Source organism: Protopterus annectens, chromosome 3.part1, assembly GCF_019279795.1.
Source record: "Protopterus annectens isolate FY-2018-M chromosome 3.part1, PAN1.0, whole genome shotgun sequence".
Taxonomy (NCBI): domain Eukaryota; kingdom Metazoa; phylum Chordata; order Ceratodontiformes; family Protopteridae; genus Protopterus; species Protopterus annectens.
The window spans coordinates 1,916,433,652-1,916,458,043 of NC_056732.1; the positions used below are offsets into that span (position 1 = coordinate 1,916,433,652).

The 24,392-nt window shown below is 37.1% G+C and overlaps 1 protein-coding gene across 1 annotated transcript in view; it reads left to right on the forward strand.

Moving 5' to 3' along the window:
* Nucleotides 1–24,392, forward strand: part of LOC122797955 (ubiquitin carboxyl-terminal hydrolase 47-like) — a 361,920-nt gene that overhangs the window by 311,620 nt on the left and 25,908 nt on the right. Inside the window, exon 5 of the mRNA XM_044066476.1 lies at nt 2,737–2,865. Within this exon, the coding sequence (XP_043922411.1) occupies nt 2,737–2,865 (129 nt within the window). The remainder of the gene's footprint in view (nt 1–2,736; nt 2,866–24,392) is intronic.

The window sequence follows — 24,392 nt, forward strand, 5'->3', positions numbered from 1 at the left end:
CTAAAAAAGGCACTATGGGGGTGGCAAGAGCCTTTGCCAGTATCCTGAATCGCAGGAGTGACAGGTGTAAGCCATCTCTGGCAAAGCATCGAGGCATGTCATCCCAGGCAGACAGATACTGGATCCCCTTTGAATGACACCAGAAACTTAGACAATTGTTGAAATTTATAATTTTTTCCTTGTACTGAGGTATAATTCTTGATGAGGGTAAGATGCTACTCAGGGCTAGTGTCATACCTGCCTTGATTGCATAATCAGAGAGCTCTTCTATGTCCCTTTTCATGTAGTTCAGGGAGATACATCTCTGGTCATTCACACCAACATGGACAATGACAGAGTCATATTTGTACTTGTTGTGGAGTGACCTGAGTGCGTGGGTAATGTGGCAGATTCTGGCACCCAACAAGGAACTGACAGTGACCTTCTCTTTGTCCAGCCTTGTGAGAGGGACATCAGTGTGCCTGACTATGGAGTCACCTATTACAAGTGTGTTAGGTATGGTGTTTTGCTTTAAGGACTGTGGTTGTGCAGCACACTGGTTTTGGTGGTTATGTGATGATTGCAGTGTGTTTGTGTGTGTAGGTTGCTTGCGTATCTGCTTTGGAGGTCTCTGTTGTTTCCGCAGATTTTTATTTAGAGCCACCGAATATGTCCTTGTGTATCTGTGTGTGGGGTTTGCAGTTGCATGTTTGGTGGGTCTGTATGTAGTGAGTGGTGTGTTGCAGGTTGGTACCTTCTCCTCTTGACTGTCAGTTCCAGTCATGGCTGGGGAGAGCTTTGCCTCAAGTTTGGCTATGTAAGTGCATCTCTCGAAAATGTTGGTGTCGTGTGGTAGGAGGAGAGGGTTGTCTGTGTACATGAGGCAGTTGTGACATTGCCTTAGGATGCCCAAATTCATCAGATGAACAGGAGAATACACCGGGCACTGGCTCTTGGACATTCCTGAATGGGTTGAGGAACTTATTCTTATTTACCTGGTGGGGAGTGTAATTTGACTGTTCTCTTAAAACAACTGTTGGGGATCAAGTATTATAGTTTGTTAATGCTTCTGTCTCTTTTTGGGACAAGTGCTAGTCCGAAAGCACTGATTTGAGTGCTAAATCTGGAAGAACTGGCTGGTACTAAGGGAAAAACTGAAGGGCAGACTCTGTGGAGCCGGGGATAGTTTAACCTTAGCTAACCTTGCCCGGTGCGCAAAACCGCTCAAATGCGGTTTTTATATCAGAAAGATTAAAGAGATAGAAATTAGCCCAAAATTGCCAATAAAACTACAGTTTCTGGGCAGAAACCAATCCTCTAAGGACAGGTAGGCTGTTCAAAGCTCCCCACTGTCACTGGTGAACAGAGAAACTTCCTTTATGCCCAAGTAAGATATGGCTAACACAGAAGCTTAAACACAGTCCAGGTATCAGCAAGTATCTGAAACTGGACTTTTCTAGCTTAGTAAGGTGGGAAATTAGCAAAGATTTTTTTTCAGAAATACAGTAGAAACAAATGAAAAAAACACTTTTACAGTACAGTAATGGCTGTCGCACGTGAGTGAGAAGCCAGTAACAATTAAAAAATAAACTTTACGATAAAAACAACTTTTTTAAAAGTGCAGGCAACAAATAAATGCAATTTCAATACAAAAAGAGCGTTTTAAGTAGCAATAAATGCCAGAAACCGAGCATTTAGGCGGATATAGCAATAAATAGCAAGAAAAAAGCAGAAAAAAGTACTTAAACAGTCTCTCCTTGTGTCTCTCTGGCACTGTAGGTGTCTGCAAGACACCTAGGTAGGATCTGCTAAGCTGATACAAATGCAAAAAACGAGCAAATGCCGTTTTTATATCAGAAAAATTAAAGAGATAGAAATTAGCCCAAAATGGACAGTAAAACTACCGTTTCCTGGCAGAAACCACTCCTCCAAGGACAGGTAGGCTGTTCAGAGCTCCCCACTCTCACTGATGAAAAGAGAAACTTCCTATATGCCCAAGTAAGGTATGGCTAATACAGATGGTAACACAAGACCTTTTATTCTAGCAACTAAGTTTATAAGAGAAGTATTTAAAATCTGTCCTTATTTTTGAGGCTTTGTCCCACCATTATTTTTGGCTTTATCCAGGTTTTCTTTTGCTAAGTGGTTGACATCTATGATATGCAGGTCTTTTAATTAGTTGTGTGAAACTGTGTAAGTTCATGCATGATGTAGCAGAGTTAGAGGTTATGTCCAATGAATTGATATTCACATCACCTAGTAGTATTTTTCTTGTGGAATTTGTATGGATATCAAACATAGGCTGTCTTCCAGTATAACTGTATTGTTGCCAGGAGGGATGTAAAAGACAGTAATGTTTGTATTTGTTAGTGGCTGCCTATTTTTTTCTTTGACTGTTTCATTGTTCTGCATTGTATCATTCTATTATTGCTCTGTCTTGTGAGTCTCATCTAGGTATTTAAAATACTACTGCTGTATTGTGTCTACTGTATTATAGTTGACATACTATTTAGAACCTACTTTACTTATCATCCCTGTATGAATTCTAAACACCTGGGGACAACAGTCTGCCTATATTGTTTGGGTTAATGTGTCATTGCATTTCATTTTTACCAATCTGAGCAAGGTCATACACAGAAGTGCCTTGAAAGTGTCACAGATAAAAAAAGAAATTTAAATGGCCATTTCACATAAGAAAAATGCATTCTAAAGTCCTTCTATGTTCACTCATACCTTGTTATATCTTGTTACTTCTAGCTCTTCGAGTCTGAACAAGTATGTGTAGTAAAGTGCAACGAATGCCAGCAAGAAGACAAAAAGACAACCAAACTTCTTCAAATCCCAGTGCCGATTCAGTTAACTGGTTCAAAGCATTTCAATTCAGTGGTGAGATGTATTCTGTTTTTTTTTCAGTAGATTAAAATGAGATACTAGTATGCTGTGTTCTTTTTTTTTTTTTTAAGCCGTAAGTAGCTATAGTTGTAATGGTCATGACAGGCTTTGTGTTATTTGATCAACAACTATCCTTGTTATGCTGGATGTAAACAGAAAATGTAAAGTAGCGCTTCACTTGTCTACAGTAATTTTATTAGAAGATAAAATGCATCTCAGACACATGTTGGCTAGGATTTTAAAAAGTTGCTGTGTTTACATAAACCACAACAGCCAGAAGCATTTAAACAAAATGTGATTTCTGTCTGTTTTTCTTGTTATCATGTGCCAGCCATGTGTGGCCATCTGCAGATTAATGTTTATCCTTACAATTGCTAAAAAAGTCATTCACAAAATAATCACTTCATTCAGTCTTTAACCTACTAGTGTAGTCTTGTCTGAACATGGTTAAAGATGAAATGTTGTGTTATTTATTTATTTATTTGCTTTTGTTTACTGTGAAATTCTAACTGGGATGACATGCCCATTTTCAGCAGAGAGCGCGGGAGAAAGGTTGCAGTAAAATAAACGTATTAATAAAGGTACAAAAAACGAAATATTTACACACTTTTACAAAGTTCAAAGGTTTTTATATAATTTAGAAAGCAGGAAACCCTGGACAATCAAAGAACTATATAGTAGTTGGACAATGCTGTAAGAGTTTGATAAGTTTTAAAACTGGTAGTTTTGTGTTATAAGAAGTGGAAACTAATACAGCGTTTAATTAATTACAGTTAGTGCCACACGAGAGAGGACTGGAGCTGCAATGCTGACTCATTTTTTCATTAAATGAACAGATTCTTCATGATTGGTACATTAAGTATCTTGATGACATCTTCATGTATCATATAAAGAAAACATCTTATACTGGATCCTTTCTGGTTTGCCCCAAGGCTGCTCACAGTAAAATTCATCACAAAATACTAAATCCAGTTTCCAGAATAATTCCCTGTGATTTCAGAGATGCTGGAGATTGTAGCTTTACCATCTCAAGCCAAAAACTGAAAAAAAAAAAACAAAGCCAGAATATGTTGGCAGTCCTGTGGAGTATGAAAGTGAGACTGTTTTTATTGGTATGCCTTTAGAATGACAGTGGTCTGAAACAAAAATATTTTTGTATATTTTCTTCAAATATGCAGACTTGAGAAAATGGTAAAGTAATAAACAACCAGCTTATCCTAGTCTTTCTTGGATTTATGTCTGGGTTGTTTGTGTGGCATATCCACTCATTTGTCAAGTAACAAGGAAATGCATTGTTAGTGTAACTACAGGTAGCACACTCACCTTTGTTACTGAAGACTGTGGGTTCTATTCTCACACCAGGCTGATCTATTACTGACACTGCAGTGCAGGATAAAAGGGGTGTTGTACTCCTGAGTATACTGTCCTTTGGATGAGACATTTAAAAAATGGGGCCCCATCTGCTTGAGTTGGTGGTAGCTCAAGTGGATGTAAAATATTGCACATTACCAATTGAAAAGAGTACGGAACATTTATTTTGCAACACTTATTTACATTATATACAACTTTTCTTATTTAAAATATATGCAACTTATCTCTTTTTACATTATATGTATTAATCACACAATTTACCAGTGTGTGTGTGTATATATATATATATATATATATATATATATATATATATATATATATACATATATATAATATATATGTATATAATGTATATATATATATATATATATATATATATATATATATGTATATATATATATATATATATACACACACGCACACATATATATATATATATATATATATATGTATATGGGTCCATTTCTAAATCTCAAAAGCTCCGAATATCGAATCTCAAAATACTGAACCCAAAATCTCTAAAACTCAAAATACTGAAAATTTAAAATACCAAATCTCATAATACTGAAAAACAGTCAGAACACCAGCAGCTACTATATTGCAGCACATGTACATACATAAACAAATAAAAGACAAACCATATTACTCACCTACAGCTACAAGCAGGGGGGGAAGCCCCCCTGCACCCCCCATGCTACTTAAATATATTAACTCTGAGATCGCACCTCACAGAAGAAAATGGCAAACGTACCATTACATGCTTCATGATTGCCTGTTGTAACCTTAGACATGTTCCCTTTTAATTTACTATACTACAACATAATTCATCTTAGTGTAGTAAAGTGCAGTCTCGGAGTTTATATTTTTAAGTAACAGTGGGTGTGTAGGGCGCAGCCCCCTACGTCAATCAATCAGTCAATTAATCAAAGCAACTTTATTGTCATTCAGACCATACATAATGCACAGCTGAATGAAATTTCATTTCTCCAAGCACATGTACAAGAAAATAGAAACACAGCAAAAGAGAAATACAGAAATGCAGATACATAACATCAGTGAGAACAGTGCAAGTGAATGGCACAGAAAGCTCAAGCTCCAGCAACTGTGATTCCAACAGTCCAGTCCATCAACATCGCCATCATCTCCCTCTCCAACTCAGCATATCCCAAGTCCAATCTTGTCCCCTTCAGCACCACTAACCAACTGCTGCTACTCAAAGGCCTGAATGACTACAGCAAGCACAAAGATCTTCCAGTAATCCAACCATCTACACCACCACAGTCACAATTCCATCACCAACACATCATCAAGCCTCCCAAACCAAAAAGGGATCACTCAGACCAACGATTTAATCCAGTCCTTTTAAAAACATACCTTCACCACCAAGTCTTTTCTTCGCTTCTGCCTTCCATATTTAGCACTCTCACAAATTCACCACTGAAGGCCCAAACTTCCTTGTCCATTTCAGTGACACTCAAAGCAAAAAAAAGCACCCAACTGAAAACGACACTACAGACATCATGTACACCACAGCACTAGTCAGGTCAAACGGACACCCATCAAACTACAATTCACAAGAAAATCAACATAAAAAAAACACGGAGGTACATTGAGAGCCAGAGAGGCTGCTGCCACATAGGGCACTGCCATCTTTGATTTGGAGGGTTGATTTGACATGGGGGGTGCAGGGGTGCTTGCTCACCTGCTTATAGTTGTAGAAGAGTAATATGGTTCTGTATGTATTTTTGTTGCAATATAGTAACTGTTGGTGTGCTGTATGTTTTTCGATATTATGAATTTTCAGTATTTTGAGTTTTAGAGATTTAGTAGCAGACCTATATACATATATATAGGTTTACTATTGTTTTTTCGAATGGCAAAACATTTGCCATTCGAAAAAACGAATGGTAAAACCAAAAATTAAAACACCTAATGTTGATAATGTCAAACCAAATGTTCGACGCATTTGATTCGACATTATTGCCGAAACCAACACGTGATAGCCATATAAGAGCTGATGAAAATTGGACTGCTATGCGATATATCACGTTTTTGCCAGGGGGCAAGCCCCTCTGCACCCCCCACATCCCCCCTACTTATATATTTTAACTCCGAGATTGCACTACAGTAGGGATGTGGATGAATTTCCAATGCACTATTGCATTCGCATAAAGGAATTTGTCTATGAGGTTGGAAAACATTTGTGTGATCAACATTCTGATGTTCAGCACACTGGAGCCAACAGAATGTCATTCGCATACGCAAAATATGATATTTCTTCTTTTTTTTTTTTTTTTTACTAAAACAACTGTTTCATTTTACATCATTGGACATCCCCCCTGCCCACTTCATTTCCATCATCAAAACCTTATTTTTTAACATCTTTGCTGGATCCTACTTTTCATTAAACATGATTTCTTTTACTCTTTGGTTCCATATTATCCAAATTATTATAGAAGATATTTTTTATCATTTTTTTCTTCATAACTTTTCAACTTATCCCTATAATATCCATACTCCATCATGTCTATTTTGAGACTAACATCCTTATAATTCTCTAAATATATCTACCTTATCACTTTATCCCATAATGATTCAACTCTTTTACAACTCAAGAAAATATGTTCACTGGTTTCAAATTGATTGCAATATGTACAGTTTCTATTATTTTTACCTTTGTATGACATATTTGCTTTTGCTGTTTCTGTGTTAGCCTTCTTCTTTTGGCTTTTTCCCATGAGGGGTCACCACAGTGGGACAGCGGTCCACAGAATGATTGGCAGTGGGGTTTCACAGTGTTGAGTTGCCAGCCTGGCACCCAACCTTCCACAGAAGGCACACACATGCACATATTAAAACCTAGGGCCAATTTAGAGTGCCCAATCCACATGCAGCATGTCTTTGGAATGTAGGAGGAAAAATAACCTTCATAAAAAAATCTTGACATTCCCATATACTTTTATATCTTTCTATTCTTGCCTTAATTGCAAACCTTCTTCTTTGTACACGTCTTTCCAATGATATGTATGTATATACATATATATATATATATATATATATATATATATATATATGTATATATATTTAAATATGAATTCACTTCATAGCATCGAAATACTGAAATGTCGAATTTCAGTAGCCCAAAGCTATAAAGTCGAAAATCCAAAACAGAGAAATTCAAAATCTTGCACACCGGAGATTTTGAATTTCACACTGCCACTCCACACATGCACACACACACACACACACACACACACACACACACACACACACACACACACACACACAAGCTCTCTGCTACGTAAATGCAGGGGGACAAGCCCCCCCGGCACCCCCACACCCCCCTACTTAATTATTCTCACTCCGAGGTCACACTACACACAAGCACACACACAACGCCACCACACAAGATACATTCTGCTCGCACACACACATCACAGCAACAAAACATACTAACACACACCACAGTCCCTACCCAAACCCCTTAAAACTCACACACACACACACACACACACACACACACACACACACACACACACACACACACACACACACACACACACACTTACCTGAATCCGTGATCACAGCGGAACCTCAGAAGTGCTAAATTCAAAACCTCCAGTATTCAAGGTTTTGAATTTCGTACTTCTAAGCTTTCGCTCTTTTCAGGATTCCACTTTAAGGGCTCAAAATACTGAATTTCGACATTTCAGTATTTTGAGCTTATAAAGTGAACCCATATATATATATATATATATATATATATATATATATATATATATATATATTGGGTCTTCTTTGTTTGATGGAAAGCACATTTCACTGAAACTCATTTAATCGAAGTCTCATTTCACTGAAAATGAATTTCCTCAGCACAATTCACTGAAAGCTCACGTCACTGAAAACTCATTTGACTGAAACTCATTTCGTCTAAACAGGTATATGCCTGCTCCCCACTGTAGTGTGATTCTGGAGTTAGTATATATAGTAAAAGGGGTGTGGGGGGCAAAGCCCCCACCTATTTTAAATTTTGTAAAGCATAGACATGGATACTTACAAGTTGAATGAATAACTCTTTCCATAAGATAATATATAACCAAACTATGTGAGTGGTTATGCCCCCCATACCCCCAATCCCAATGTGGGGGGCTGTGCCCCCATATCCCCCCTAACGATAAATATATATATATATATATATGTATATATATATATATATATATATATATATATATATATATATATACATATATGGATTCACTTCAGAAGATCGAATTTCCAAAATCTCGAACTACAAATAACCAAAACTAAAAGCTCGAGTTCCGGAAACTCGAACTTCTGAAGGGAAACCATTAAAAAAAAAAAACACAAACTTGCTTTTCAGGGGCTTCACCCCTGCACCACCATGTGGGGCTGTGCCCCACACCCTACTTAAATATGCCAACTCCAAGATCGCTACAGTGGGAGATGGGAAATCTCCGTCTTGCGCTGTATCTTGAGCAAAACGGAGATTTCTCACTTCCTGCCATCACCACAAAACAAATACAACATTACGTACACGCAAGGCATGCAACAATACTTGCCTCTGTGTGCACGTAATGTATTAAACAAGTAAAGTGTTATTTCTAAACACTACACACATTGATTTATTAAAATCTCGATCATATGGTCTCGACCATATGAAATTCGAGATTTCAATAATTTGATTATGTGAAGTGTTCCCATATATATATATATATATATATATATATATATATATATATATATATATATTAACTCCAGGATTGCATTACAGTGGGGAACATCTAATGAGTTTTCAGTGAAGTGAGCTTTCAGTGAATTGTGCTGAGGAAATTCATTTTCAGTGAAATGAGACTTCAACGAAATGAGTTTCAGTGAAATGTGTTTTCCAACAAAGTAGACCCCATATATATATATATATATATATATATATATATATATATATATATATTCACTTTAGAAGATCAAGTTCCCAAAAACTCGAACTGCATATGGTCGAGACCATATGTTCGAGTTTTCAGAAACTCGAGCTTCTAAAGTGAACCTAAAAATAAAAAGAAAAAGTGCACAACATCGTTTTTGCAGGCCTGTGCCTCTCCACACCCACAACTTAAATATACCAACTCTGACATCACACTACAGTGGGGAAAAGGGAAATATCCCTTTCTGCACTGTATGCAGAAGTGCAAAATGGGAGATTTCCCGTTTCCTCTCAACAGCACAAAGAAAACCAACATAGTACTTAGATACACAAGGTACAGGGATCCTTGCCCCCTGCAACAACATAACATTTCAGGTAAGTAAAGTGCTATTTTCTAACACTTTAGACGTTCGAGTTACTGAAAACTCGAGCATATGGTCTCATCTAAAGTGCTCCCATAGATTTTATATATATATATATATATATATATATATATATATATATATATATATATATATATTATAGAGAGAGAGAGAGTTTACATTCATATAGTTGAGCGCAAATTGCTCGACCATACATTTGAATGACTTTTATGCACAGATCCTGTAACGCCAAAAGGTCAAAATGTCTTAAAAACACCAAATTTGACATTTCTGACTGCTCTACGCCCTAAAACAAGTGCTAACATGGGTCAAAAAGGGGACAGGATTTTGCGATTTACGACACTTGCAATTGCAGTTTTGAGATGTTGTCACACTCCTTTCTATCATACCCGCTCAAGTAATTTGTGCTTGTCCATATGCATGTACCCTGTATATATATATATATATATATATATCTATATATATATATATATATATATATATATATATATATATATATTATTTATGGGTCTACTCTTCTTCATCAAAATTACACTTCCGCTGAAGTCTAGTCGCCGGACCGGCTTACTAAAAAAAAAATAAAAAACATGTTTTGCAGGGGCGGGGGTTGGCAAGCCTTAAATATACCAACTCCGAGTTCGCACTACAGCAAGGAAAAGGTAATATTCCCATTCCGCATTGTATTGTGATCTTCTTAGTCAGTTTTTGAAGTTTCACTACTTCGAACAACTGAGTTCGTAGAAGTGAAGTTCGAAGTAGTAACTTCGATGTTAGGACCCATATATGTATTTATATATATATATATATATATATATATATATATATATATATATATATATGTATAAAGAAAAAAACTTATCCATAATACTATAATACCATAACTTCCTATCTTTTTCAGTTTCATCAATTTTTATTTTCCAAAGCAAGAGCTTGTCTTGATAATTATTCATTTCCTATATTTGTTTTTTAAAATTCTCACCATTAATGAATTATCATTGTCCTGAAAGTTTTTAGAATTTTATACAAATGTAAATAGGCTGCATAAACTATAGGATTTATCAACACCAAACCACCATCTTCTTTTTTTACATATAAAGTTCCTCTTTTTTAATGGATTCAGCCGCAGTCATCCCCAAATAAAAGTAAATACAATCCTATAAAGTACTTTTTCAAGATTCAGTGGACTACTATATATACTTGCTAAGTAAGCAGTTCTAGCAGGCAAAATTTAATTAATTAAATATACCTTTTTCTTAAAGGATAATCTAAAGCTCCACCAAAACATGCACATTTTTCCATGACCTTTAATTTTTCTTCTCCGCCCCATAGCCATTTTATCTCCTATTTCTAAAATAATGGAAAAAAAATGTATTCAAATTCAACTCTTGGATTACCTATCCCAAAACCAACTACTTTCCACCTCTCAGCATGACCTCCGTCCTGGCCACATTACTACAACTGCTCTCCTATCCTTCCTAGATACTGTTAAACACAACTGCAATGATGGTAAACTTGTCTCTGCACTCTTTCTCAATTTCTCTGAGGCATTCGACACTATCTCCCACCCTCTCTTTCTTTCCAAGCTCTCACACCTAGGCTTGTCCACTCCCATCCTGAACTGGTTTACCAGTTACCTCAGAAACAGACAACAGCCCACGAAATGGTTACACTCCTTCTCTCCTTTTCTCATTACTTCCACCGGAGTTCCCCAAGGATCCATTTTAGGACCCCTCCTGTTTAGTATTTTCATTAACAACTTTCACTCTGCTCTCACTCATGGATCTGTAGTTCAATACACAGATGAGTCTACTATTATCTGCTCTGGTAGCTCTGAAACCGAACTTCTGACCATCACCCAGAATCCTTTCTCCATTACAGAAACCTGGATGACAAATAAGCGCTTCACCCTCAACCCAAATAAAACCAAACTCCTGCTCTTTATGCCCAAAAAAACTACCACTATTAATAAATCAGAATTCATCATTTACTCCTCCATGACTGCCATAGAGGTAGTTTCCCACACCAAGTTACGTGGTGTAACCTTAGATGACAACTTAACCTTCAACCAACACATCCACAACAACATACAAAATGCACCAAAAACTCAGTACCCTCTACCAAAATAAACACTTTTTAAACTACTCTAGTAGAAAAACACTTACCCAAACTTTTCTCCTACCTTCTGTCCTCTGTGGTGCCCCCATTCTAACAAACATCCAATCCTCATTAAAAACTAAAATGGATAGCTGCTATAACAAACTCACTAAGTTTGTGACTAGGGAAAAACATTCTTCACATCACTGTCACTCATTACAATCCCTGAACTGGCTAGAACCCCCACAACACTTCACATACATACAACTATCCACAGCACACAAACGTATCTATAAAGCCTCCAAATGCCCAGCCCTTGCTTTCACTTCTTACTCTTTATCAACCAAACCGACCTCTAAGATCTGAAAATCAATCACTTATCCAAGTTAAGAGACCAAAACTCCCTGCAGGCCAGTACCTGTACTCTTTCAATGTAGCTAAATTCTGGAATTCCCTACCACCTTCTCTCCACACCATAAATAATGCCCCTTTATTCAAAAAATCACTTCACCAACATCTCTCCTCTCAATGGCTATGCCCATGCACTATCCACAATTCCTCGGTAACATGATTCCTGATTTGACTCATCTCTCATATACCCACACTCTTATTCACTCTTTCTAATTAAGTATTCACCCTTAATTGCAGCACAGTGTGCCTCATTCTGCCTCACGTGGTTAAAAATAAATAAATAAATACATTTTGTATATAGATTACTGTAATCTGTCTGTTGTACTGAATATCTTGCTATGCATCCAAGTCTTTCATAACATATAGCTATATGTTGTCAATGCTACTTCTGACTCTTATGTCATTACTCTTGTATTTTGTTATATGCTGTTATTAACTTTCTAAACAAATTCTTTATTATGTACATTGTTTTGGAGCTTTTCTCCCTGGACCTCCACTGAAAATAGGCTCACACTAGCCCAGTGGACTTTGCTGGTTAGCAAAAGTAAATAAATAAATAAATTCTCATATAACTCTTATATCTTGTATTTTTCCAAACATCAATTCAAGTATATTAATCACTGTCCTATTAAAATAATACCGCCTAGCATACCATCATAACCTATACCTACACTTTTCTCTTTATTAATAAAAAAATATTTCTCTTATAAATTCATGTAAACAACTTATAACATTAACAATAGCTTTCTGATTTTTAGCAATAAGAATAATATAATTTGCATATGATAACATATTCAGAATATTTAAACTTTCATAGGCTACATATTCCAGATTTTTTAATTCAGTATTAATATGAGTTAAAATAATATTCGTTATTAATACAAAAATAACATTACTTAAAAGGAAAACCATGCATAATACCTGTTTCAAGCACAATTTCCTTGCTAAATCATCCACTTATTAATATTCTTACTATATTTAACATATAAGCTGTAACAGCAACATGTTTTAACTTATTACTTAAATTGTAAGTATCAAATATCTTTATAGGGTGTTATGCTGAATTGAATTGTGTCTTATTTAAATCAGTCACCATTATGTTGCTTGAACATTCTTATATAAAATGTTGTTCACTAATTTTCTAATGATTAACAATAAGTCCTATACTTTTCTACTTTTTATACCATAAATATTTTTTATAATCTTACTTATTTTCCATTCTTTTTTGCAAAGTTTTCATAAAAATGTTATAGTCAGTGTTGTTAAGTATAGTTCTCCAATTCTGTATTTCACACTTGCCACCTTTTTTCCATATGAATTTAATTACACCACTACACAGATCTTTCTATTGAAAACCCTTTCATAACTATTCATTTAGTACTTTTAAAAAATATATATCTTATGAATCACCTTGGAGCCCGGGAACTACCGCCCCATCAGTCCGACTAGCCCGATCTGCAAGGCCATGGAACGTATTATCATGGAACTTATAAACAAAGACATTGGCAACCTTAAAACACTGGACCCCACCCAGTTTGGATTCATGAAGGGCTGATCTTGTCTCCTGAACCTGAATGACTTCTTCGAATCAGTCTCCAGAGCTGTGGACGAGGGTAAGGCAGTCCACATAGCCTATCTGGACCTCACCAAGGCCTTTGACACCATCCCCCAATCTGGAATCATAGATAAACTTACTAAACTGGGCATTAATCCCTACATCACTTGATGGGTTGCCAACTGGCTTACTGACAGAACCCACACTGTAAAAGTAGCTGACTCCAAATCCAGCTCGAGACAAGTGACGAGTGGAGTACCTCAGGGTTCAGTCCTGGGACCTCTCTTGTTTGGCATCTACTTCTCTGAAGTACAGGCCAACACTGAGGGACTTTGGCTAACAAAGTTCACAGATGACTGCAAACTGGGAGCCATTATTGAATCCCCAAATGATGTGGATACTCTACAAAAGGGCCTTACAGAAACAGATGCTTGGTGCCAGAGCCATGGGCTCAAGCTCAATGCCAAGAAATGTATAGTTATCCCCTTTGGACAAAAATATTTACCCATGAATTATCACATAGGTGGCAGTACACTAAACACTGAAAGTGTGATAAGAGACTTAGGGACACAGGTGGACAGTGGTCTCATCTTCAATAACCACATCGCCACAACAGTAAGGAAATCCTTCTATGCGGCACACCTCATCACGAAGGGCTTTTCATCCAGAAAAAAGGAGGCCATTGTCTCACTGTACTCATCCCTCATTAGACCCATTGTAGAATACAATGCCCCATTTGGTATGTACCTCTCAGGACATCTGCAACAACTGGAAAGGCCACAGAAATACCTCACTAAAAGAATCACAGGCCTAAAGCAGATGCCCTATGCTAACCGGCTTAAAAACCTCCAGCTATACTCTGTCTCATATTATCTCCTCCAAGGCAATCTCTGCTTAACATACAAGGCCATGTCAAATCCAGAGCTGTTGGACATGCTACACTTAAAGAAATCCCAATCCCTCAATGCCACACACTCCAGGGATCTAAATCTTGTCATCACATAAACAAAACATGCTGGAGGGATAGGTTCCTGACCCAGAGACTCCCCAGACTCTGGAATAGATTGCCCATACATGTCAAGCAGAGCGCCTCTTTGGCTCTCTTCAAGAGGAACCTTGATGACTGGATGGGAGAAAGGAAATTCACCCCAGGGATCACGTCAGTTGCCTTGCTAGACAGGGGACCAGGGAAGTAAATAGTATAGGAAGAAATAGCCAGGGAATTGCTATGGCTAGGCTTGTATAGGCCCTAGGGCCAATAGCCTAGTACCAACCTATGACCTATGAACTATAGTCATATTTTTATACATTCTATACTCTACTCCATCTGGCCCTGCTGCAGATTCCAAATTTACGTTTCTTGAAATATTTTCTAATTCTTCCATTCTAATATTTTTTTCAAAATCTTTATTATCTTCCTCAGGAAGAATCACCACTTTCCATTCCTTAGTAATTCCTGCATTCTTCCCTCTAAAACTTTCTTTAACATATCCTTCCACTATTTCCACAATCTTAACTTGTGTAGTTTGTACAATATCTGACCTTTCTTTCATTACTCTCATAATACTATCATTTTCTTTAATAAGTTTACTCAAATATGGTGCAATTTCCTCCTTTTTCCCTTGCAAAAATATATTTGTTTATATAATAAATATTGTATTTTCTTTTTATTTAACTCTTCTTTAACAAAGTAACTTTCTTTATTATTTGCTAAACTGTCACACATATCCTTACTCAGTTGATCATAATACACACTTTCCTTTCTTCTTTTTATATTTGCTTTGTTTATATAGCACTTATATTTTTGTTTAAAAAAAAAACAACCACCAAAGGGCTTCATTACTATATGATATTGCCATAAACTTACTACATCCATCTTCCCTTCTTTATCTGATTTAACCTCATTAATCCTTTGTATTCCTTTTCCTGTTTTTTTGTCCTCAGAATTATCTTTCAAAGTAATCCATATAACCCGGTGATCCAAAAAACTTTCTTTAATACTCCTCCATCCATAATTTTTAACCCTGCTGAAACAAATAAATAATATGTTTCTGTTTCTTGTTCACTTCAACTGTAAGTCCAAGTACTTGTATTCCAAATACTTAAATTTCCATACCTGATAATACTTGATAATATCTAACATCACTTTCACATCATATGCTTTCTTTTTGTTTTGCCTTGTGTTACAGTTAAAATCTCATGCAACAGTTATATCCATATTTATTCCTACATACTTAATTATAGTATTAAAATAAAAGGTGTGGTGGCTGGAGAATAAAAACACACTTTTATTACCAATAAAAACAATAGAACTAGTGAAAGTTTTACCTCACAGCGTAAAGGAACATATGCCTGTAGGGCTTGTAAGATTTGCTGTAATGTATGGTCAACCTGTATGGTTGTTTCATAGTTTCATTGTTTCATAGTTAAGTACTAGGCTATCTGCCCTGGGGCATTTGTAAGCCTAGCCATAGTGATATGGCTTTCGCCACCCCATGTAGTGGTACCGAATAGAATTAGAATACTGTGCCTCTGTCTAGTAGTGACACAGTGAAAATCCCCTTACATAAATGAATTAGTTTACTGTGCCACTGTCTAGTAGTGACACAGAGGTGACCCCTGGGGTAAACCTACGATCTCCCATCCACTCATCAAGGTTTCTCTTGAAGAGTGTCAGTGAGGGGCTCTGCCTAACATGAACTGGGATTCTGTTCCAGAGCATGGGAAGCCTCTGGGTTATGAATCTATCTCTCCAGCATGTTCTATTCATACTTGTGCCGAGGTTTAAGTCTTTGGCTCTTGTGGTTCTGATGGATTTGGATCTTTTGAGGTGGAGCATGTCCATCTGATCCTGATTGGACATGGCCTTGTATGTCAGGCACAGATCACCTCTGAGCAGGCGGTATGCTACTGAATAGAGCTGGAGTTTCTTTAGTCTGGCAGAATAAGACATATGTTGGAGACCCTTGATCCTCTTGGTGAGGTACTTTTGTGGTCTCTCCAGCTGCTGCAGGTGCCGGGTGAGGTACATACCAAATGAGGCATTGTACTCAATCATGGGTCTGATAAGGGAGGAGTATAGGGGTACAATGACCTCCTTTGATCTGGATGTGAATCCCTTCATGATAAGGTGGGGAAGGTAGAATGTCTTTCTAACCACTTTGGCAACATGGGTGTCAAATGAGAGGTCGCTGTTGACTTGAGTCCCCAGGTTTCTGATTAATTTTTCCGTACTCAGTGGGTTACTGTCTGTGTGATAATTTGTGGGTATCTTGTTTTTCCCAAAGGGGATGACTATACATTTTTTGGCATTTAGTTTAAGGCCATGATTCCAGCACCAGTTGTCCATTTCTGTGAGGCCATTCTGTAGGATGTATGTGTCAGCTGGTGTATCGACTATGGCACCTAGTTTGCAGTCATCTGCGAACTTCGTCAGCCACAACCCGCCCATGTTTGCTTTAACATCTGAGAAATAAATGCCGAACAAGAGGGGTCCCAGGACAGAGCCCTGTGGGACACCACTTGTGACTGGCTTTGAGTCTGACAAGGCTCCAGCGATTTTGACTTTATGGGTTCTGTCCTTTAGCCAGTTTGCAACCCATCTAGTGACATATGGGTTTACATTTAAGCTGCTGAGCTTATCTGTGATGCCTGAGTGGGGTATTGTGTCAAAGGCCTTAGCTAAGTCCAGGTAGGCTGTATGGACTGCTTTGCCCTCATCAATGGCTCTAGTGACTGTTTCGAAAAAATCAACCAGGTTCAAAAGGCAGAATCTGCCCTTTACAAAGCTGAACTGGATGGGATCAAGTGTCTGTAGGTCCCCAATGTCTCTGTTTATGAGTTCCATAATGATTCTTTCCATAGCTTTGCAGACCAGGCTGGTTAAGCTTATGGGGCGGTAGTTTCCAGGGTCTGTAGAGATGCCTCCTTTGTGGAGTGGGACCACTGTTGCTGTACGCCAGTGTTCAGGTACATATCCTGTGGTAAGGCTAAGGTTAAATATTTTTATGTGTGGGTTAAGCTCCTCTTGGAGTTCACGTAGCACGCAACCTGGGATGCCGTTAGGTCCCATTAATGCTGTATTTTTAGCTTCGCTGAGGGCTGCTCTCACCTAGACATCTGAGATGACATGGAGATTACATTCAGCTGTGATAAGTATTTCATCTTTTGGGGGTGAGGGAGGGGAGAAATTTGCACTGAACCTGCCACCCAGAATGTTGGCAATATCTGTGGGTTCAGTGTATTTTTTGTCGTTGTGAACTAACTCTGACCATATCTGAGGGTTTCCTCCCAGGTTTCTAACATAGCTGAAGAAGGCCTTGTAGTTATCTTTAGTGTCCTTAGCGATTTTTCTCTCAAAGTTGGCCTTGGATGTTTTTATGAGGGAACGTAGTGTTGATCAGAGATGCCTTCCCTTTATGGGATTTAGCTCTGTCGTGCAGTAGCTTCCTTCTTTTGTTATACAATTTGTTTATGGCTGAGGTCCACCAGACAGGACGCTTGCCCTTGGTGGAGAGGGTCTTGGATTTATTTGGGATTGCATGATGCATTCTTGGAGATGTCCATATAACGCATTTGTGAAGGATTCAGCATTGTGGGATGTGGTTTCCACTGGCCCAGTGGGCTTAAAGGATACCATCTCAGTCTTAAGAAGAGTGAAGTCAGCTTTTGAGAAGTTTTTCACTATAGTCTTTTGTGCTGGGGGTGTAGGTGGGATATGTATATCCAGGGTGATTAGTTTGTGGTCAGATCTCACTAGTGAGGGGTATACTTCCGGTGTGGAGCATTTTATCCCCATGTTTGTGATGATCAGGTCTAGTATATTATCTCCCCTAGTGGGAGATGTGACTAGCTGTTCCAGTGCATTTGAATTTATGAATTCCAGGAACCTCTGGGCCAGGGTGTTAGGGCTAGAATAATGCACCCAATCTATGTTAGGGTAGTTGAAATCTCCCAGTATGATGGTATTTGGTGATACATTGATATCCTCCAGTGTCTTCAGGAAGGCTGAATGGGGTTCCTGAGATTGGGAGGGTGGTCTGTAACATGCTACCAGTTGTATAGCAGTAGTGTCTATGGTTAGTTGCACCTGTATGGTCTCCGATGCTTCATGTGTTGCTACTAACCTGGAGGTGTGGGTGTCCTTGATAAATATGGACACTCCCCCTCCCTTTGTGGTTCTTCCCGGGTTTTGGGGTCGAAAAGCATGATACGAGGTATAGCCTGGTAGTGCTAGGGTGCTCTCAGGAGCCTTGAACCAGGTTTCCATTACTGCACAGACGTCGATGTTCCCCATACTGAGGAGTGCTTCGAGAGCCTGCATCTTGAGATTTAGACTTCTGGCACTGAGCAGCATTACAATTAGAAAACAAAAATGGAAAAAAAACTAAGGAGGTGGGTTTGTCTTTTGAGCCTTGCCTAAAAAAGGCACTATGGGGGTGGCAAGAGCCTTAGCCAATATCCGGAAGCCCAGTGGTGACAGGTGTAAGCCATCCCTTGCAAAGCAGCGTGGCTTGTCCAACATGTCATCCCAAGCAGACAGACATTGGATCCCCTTAGAATGACACCAGTACTTGAGACAATTATTAAAGTTGATCATCTTGTCATTGTATTGAGGCATCATTCTTGGTGAGGGCAAGATGCTGCTCAGGGTCAGGGTCATACCAGCCTGGGCTGCATAATCAGAGAGCTCCTCTATGTCTCTTCATGTAGTCCAGGGAGGTACGTCTCAGGTCATTCACGTCAGCATGGACAATGACAGAGTCATATTTGTACTTGCTTTGGAGTGACCTGAGTGCGTGTGTTATGTGGCAGATCCTAGCTCCCGACAGGCAGCTCACAGTCACCCTCTCCTTGCTCAGCCTGGTAAGCGGGACATCAGTGTGTCTGACTATAGAGTCACCTATTACTAGTGTATCAGGCATGGTGTTTGGCCTTAAGGGCTGTGATTGCTTGACACACTGATTTATTGAAGTATGTGTTGCATGTGTTATGTTTTGAGGTGGTGGATTTTTGGGTGTCTGCTTCAGGGGCCTCTGTTGTTTTGGTAAGTTTTTTATTAGAGCCTCCGAGTATGTCTTTGTATTGTTATGTGATTGGTTGCAGTTGGGGTAGGTCTATGTGGGACTGGATTTGTTGTGTGTGTGGTTACCATCTCCTCCTGTCTGGTCTTGCCAGCCTTGAGTTGAGAGAGTTCAGCCTCCAGTTTGGCTATATAGTTGCATCTCTCACATGTATTTGTGTTTGTTTGTAGGAGGAGAGGGTTGTCTGTGTACATGAGACAATTGTAACATTGTCTCAAGATTCCCAGATTAACCAGCTGAACCGGAGAGGATGCCAGCACTCTACCACTCGATATGCTAGAATAGTATAAGGGAGTGCATCCGGTACACTTGAAATCAATAGAATTCTCTTTCTATGCAGACTGTTGCACTAAGAATATAGTTTATTTGGCCAAGTGTAATTCATGCAGTGCATTTTATATAGGCAAAACAAATTGTATGTTGAAGGAGAGGTTCATGGAACATTTGAATGACATACATAATAATAGATCAACAAATGCACTGGCAAAACATGTATCAGATTATGGTACTAAATATAACTTAAAATTTTTAGTTTTACAAAAAATTAATGAGAGCTTAAGAGAAGGAGATCTACGTAATAAAACTGAATATATAGAGCTGAGATGGATTGCTGATTTTAAGGCTTCTGTTCCACCTGGCTTAAACAGTGTCTCTTTACATCTCTCTTAAGAAAAAGAGGTTTGCCACATTAAATTTATCTGTATGTTTTCATTGGTTGTTACATGTATTTAAACTGCAAGTTTGTAGAAATTTCTATTAAGGTCTGAAAAAGAGGGTTACCTCAAAAACGCTTCCCTAATTTATTAATTTGTTATTTTATTGGTAATAAAAGTGTGTTTTTATTCTCCAGCCACCACACCTTTTATTTTAATACTATTTTTATATATATATTTTTTTTGGGCTTGTTGGTTACACCATTTTCTTTTTATTTCATACTTAATTATATCTTTAAACATCTCTTCCCTCTGTTTCTTGTTGCAAATGCATACATTGCTATACTTCTAAATATATGCTTTCCCTATCTTACATCAAGAATCATAGTTCAGCCTTCAGTAATGTAAAATCCAAACCTTTTATTATCTGCTTATACAAAATAATTACTCCTGAACTTGTTTCTTTCCCTAAATGAAAGATTATATGCTTTCCCGCCATACTTCCAACTGTTGCCTTTCTTCATTTGTTACACACCTAGTGACTTCTAATATAATAATGTCACTTTCCTGTTTCTTATACCTTTCAGGAATACTTATTCTTCTTACAACATTCTTTACATTATTAACATTTAATGCAAGTATCTTACACAAAATGTTAACTTTTAAGTGTTAGAGAAACTCATCCTTTCCCTTTCTTTTTCACTTTATTATGTCCTTCTACCATTCTTCTTTTTCTGTCTCAAACTCTCTTACCATTAGAATTTCTTTTTGTTTAACTAAATACCATTTTATATCTTCACTATCACTTAACCCTGATTCTTCCCCTTCTGCTTTATTAAGAATCAAACTTTTGTTGCTGACTTTTTGTAGCTCTTCTTTAGGTTCCAAATTATTTACTTCCTCACATTCTATTTGTATACTCTTTATTATTTTTGTTTCTATTGCTAAAACCATACTCTCTTGATTCAACTCTATTAATCTTTCTGCAATCTCTTGTTCTAATTCAGTAACTTTATAATCACATTGCATCCCCAAGTGTCCTACTTTGTTAGATTTATGACATTTGATTTTACTATTTCTTATATCATGTCCCATTTCTCCACACCAAAAACATTTTCTTCTTTCACAACTATTTGTCAAGTTGCCAGCTTTCCCACACAAAAAAAATCACCATTCCTTTGTCCCTTCCACATTTATAACACTTGGAATATGGACAATACTGTCATTTTTTTCATTTTTAAAACAACATTGCAGTCCCTTGCACCTGTCCATAAACTTATATTTTCAAATATTTTTTCAGTATCTATTACATGTTTGCACCCACTTAATAGATACTTTTTAGAGTCATTTTTTCAACTTCAGTTCTAAATTGAATATTTATTTTTAGTCTGTCTTTGAAAGCTTTAAATACATAAGAGTTTCAGTGAGTACAGTCTTTCTTTTCTTCATACTACCCTAGAAAATTCTCCATAGCTTTACTAGTCTCAAAAATAATGTCAGAAAAATTATTTTTATTAATATGAATAAATACCCTTACCTCATATGTTCTTATTCCTAAAGGCATTATTATTTCAACCCATACCTTGTATCTGTCCATTCCACCTTTTTCTTTTTTTCGATTCATACCTTGAAAATCTTGTTTCTTTCTACATTCACAGTTTTCTTTCCTTCTCCTTCTTTATCCACTCCTGATTTCACCATCTCTTGCTATACGACCCTCAATTATCAACCTGTGGATATCATCTCTTTGTATTTTCAACATTAAGACAACCCATGAAACATCATTTCCACTCTCTGGTTCACTAGTATTCACTAACTCCATTAACAAATCATCCAGCTGCCCTGCCAAGTGGAGGGTTGTAACAATACATTCTTGTGTTGTAATCTCTTCTCAGAGTTAGTATATTTAATTAGCATGGGTGTGGGGGGTGCAGGGGGCTTGCCCCCCTCCAAAACTGTGTTTTTCATATTTATTTAATGTTTTTTTTTTCTGATTCGGTGAATTGGCTTTTGTGAAAGTGCACATTCATTGAAGTGCACTTTCGCTTAAGTGGGTTCATCTTTCTGTTTGTTGACAAAGTGATGTTTCGACAAACAGAAGTAGACCCTCATATATATATTCATGTGTGTGTATGTGTGTATATATAATACACACAATATATATATATATATATATATATATATATATACACACACACACACACACACATTTACAACTCATTCCTTTTTCATTTTGCTTCATCATATATAACACATACATATTACTTTTTTGACCCCCACTCCAGTTTCCACAACCAAAACCTTATTTTTTTCAACATCATTGCTAAGTCCCATTGTTCATTGAATGTGAATTTCTTAACCCTCTGATTCCAGATTACCCATAACATGGCAAACATTTTTATCGAACTTTCCACCTCTTTTTTTTCCTTTTAGGTCTATAGTAACCAAATCCAATGATGCCCATATTTAAGTTACTTACAGCTTTAAATTCATTCACATATTTTCTCTCTATAATCTTTTCCCATAACATTTTTATTCTTTTACATTCTATAAAAACATGTTCACATATTTCAAATTCACCACAATATAAACACACTCTGTCTTTTAAACTCTTATATGGCATATTCACCCTCACTGGTAGCTTTTGTAGAGACAACCTTCATAGAAAATCTTGATATGCGATATGTTTTTTTTGCATCTCTTCATTCTTGCAGCAATAGCATTCCTTTTCTCATTGTTTAATTCCTTCCGAGGTTATATCCCCTAATACTTTTCCATAATCTTTTCATACCATGTTTTCTATCATTTTCAATTTCTTTAACATTAATTTTCCACAAAATAATCTTATCTTGATAAATTTCAATTCCATTATTACAATAGCTCCTCCTTTGTTTAGAACTAAAAAGTCAACCATAGCATTTTATACTTCACACTTAATATATTCCGTTATTAAAGTATTCTCATTATCTTTTAAATGCTTCCTTACTATGTATAGGTTTTAGCATGAGATGTACACTATAGCGTTTATTAACCCTAAACCTCCTTTTTCATTATGCACATATAACACCCTTCTTTTTACAGGGTTTAACATTGATCCCATGATAAAGGAAATATTATACTGTATTCATCTTTCTCTAAATTTAAAGGAACATTAAAGATGCTACTTTAATAAGTAGCCTTTGCTAGCAGTACTGAATTTATTAAGTATACTTTCTTTTTAAAGAAAAACCTGTAAGATTTCCAAAAAAACACACATTTGTTTAAATTCCTCTATTTTTCTCTTTCCATACAGAATTTATAATTTCTTGCTTCCCCAAAGTTTATTCCAAGCATCTTTATTTTTTTCTGTATTAAATTAAACTCTACCAATTGTTCCTTCAAAATCTAAGCCTTGATTTTTATCTTTATTTAATACTACCCCAGACATCTTAATATCTTCTTGTAAGTGCTTTATTAGTACATTCATGCTAACTTAATTTTTAGTTGCAATAATAATGTCATCTGCATAATTTCCTTAGAAATATAACTATTAGCATCTATCTCCTTATTCATTGACATTTTACATTCATTACTAGTGTGAATAATGTATCACTCAATGGGCATCCTTGCTAATACCCTTCTCTAACTTTATATCATCACTCAACCATCCATTTATCATAATCGTTATACTTGTATGCTGACACAGACACATTTTTAATCTTCTTTTTCTTTCGGCTGTTCCCATTAGGGGTCACCACAGTGGATCATCTGTTTCCATTTCTTCGTGTCCTCTGCATATTGCTCTGTCACACCAACCACCTGCATGTCCTCTCTTACCACATCCATAAACCTTATCTTAGGCCTTCCCCTTTTCCTCTTAGCTGGCAGCTTCATCCTTAGCATCCTTTTCTCAATATACCCAGCATCCCTCCTCAGCACATGTCCAAACCAACACAATCTCGCCTCCCTGGCTTTGTCTCCAAACTGTCCAACCTGAGCTGACCCTCTAATATAATTATTCCTAATCCTGTCTACCCTCATCACACCCAGTGC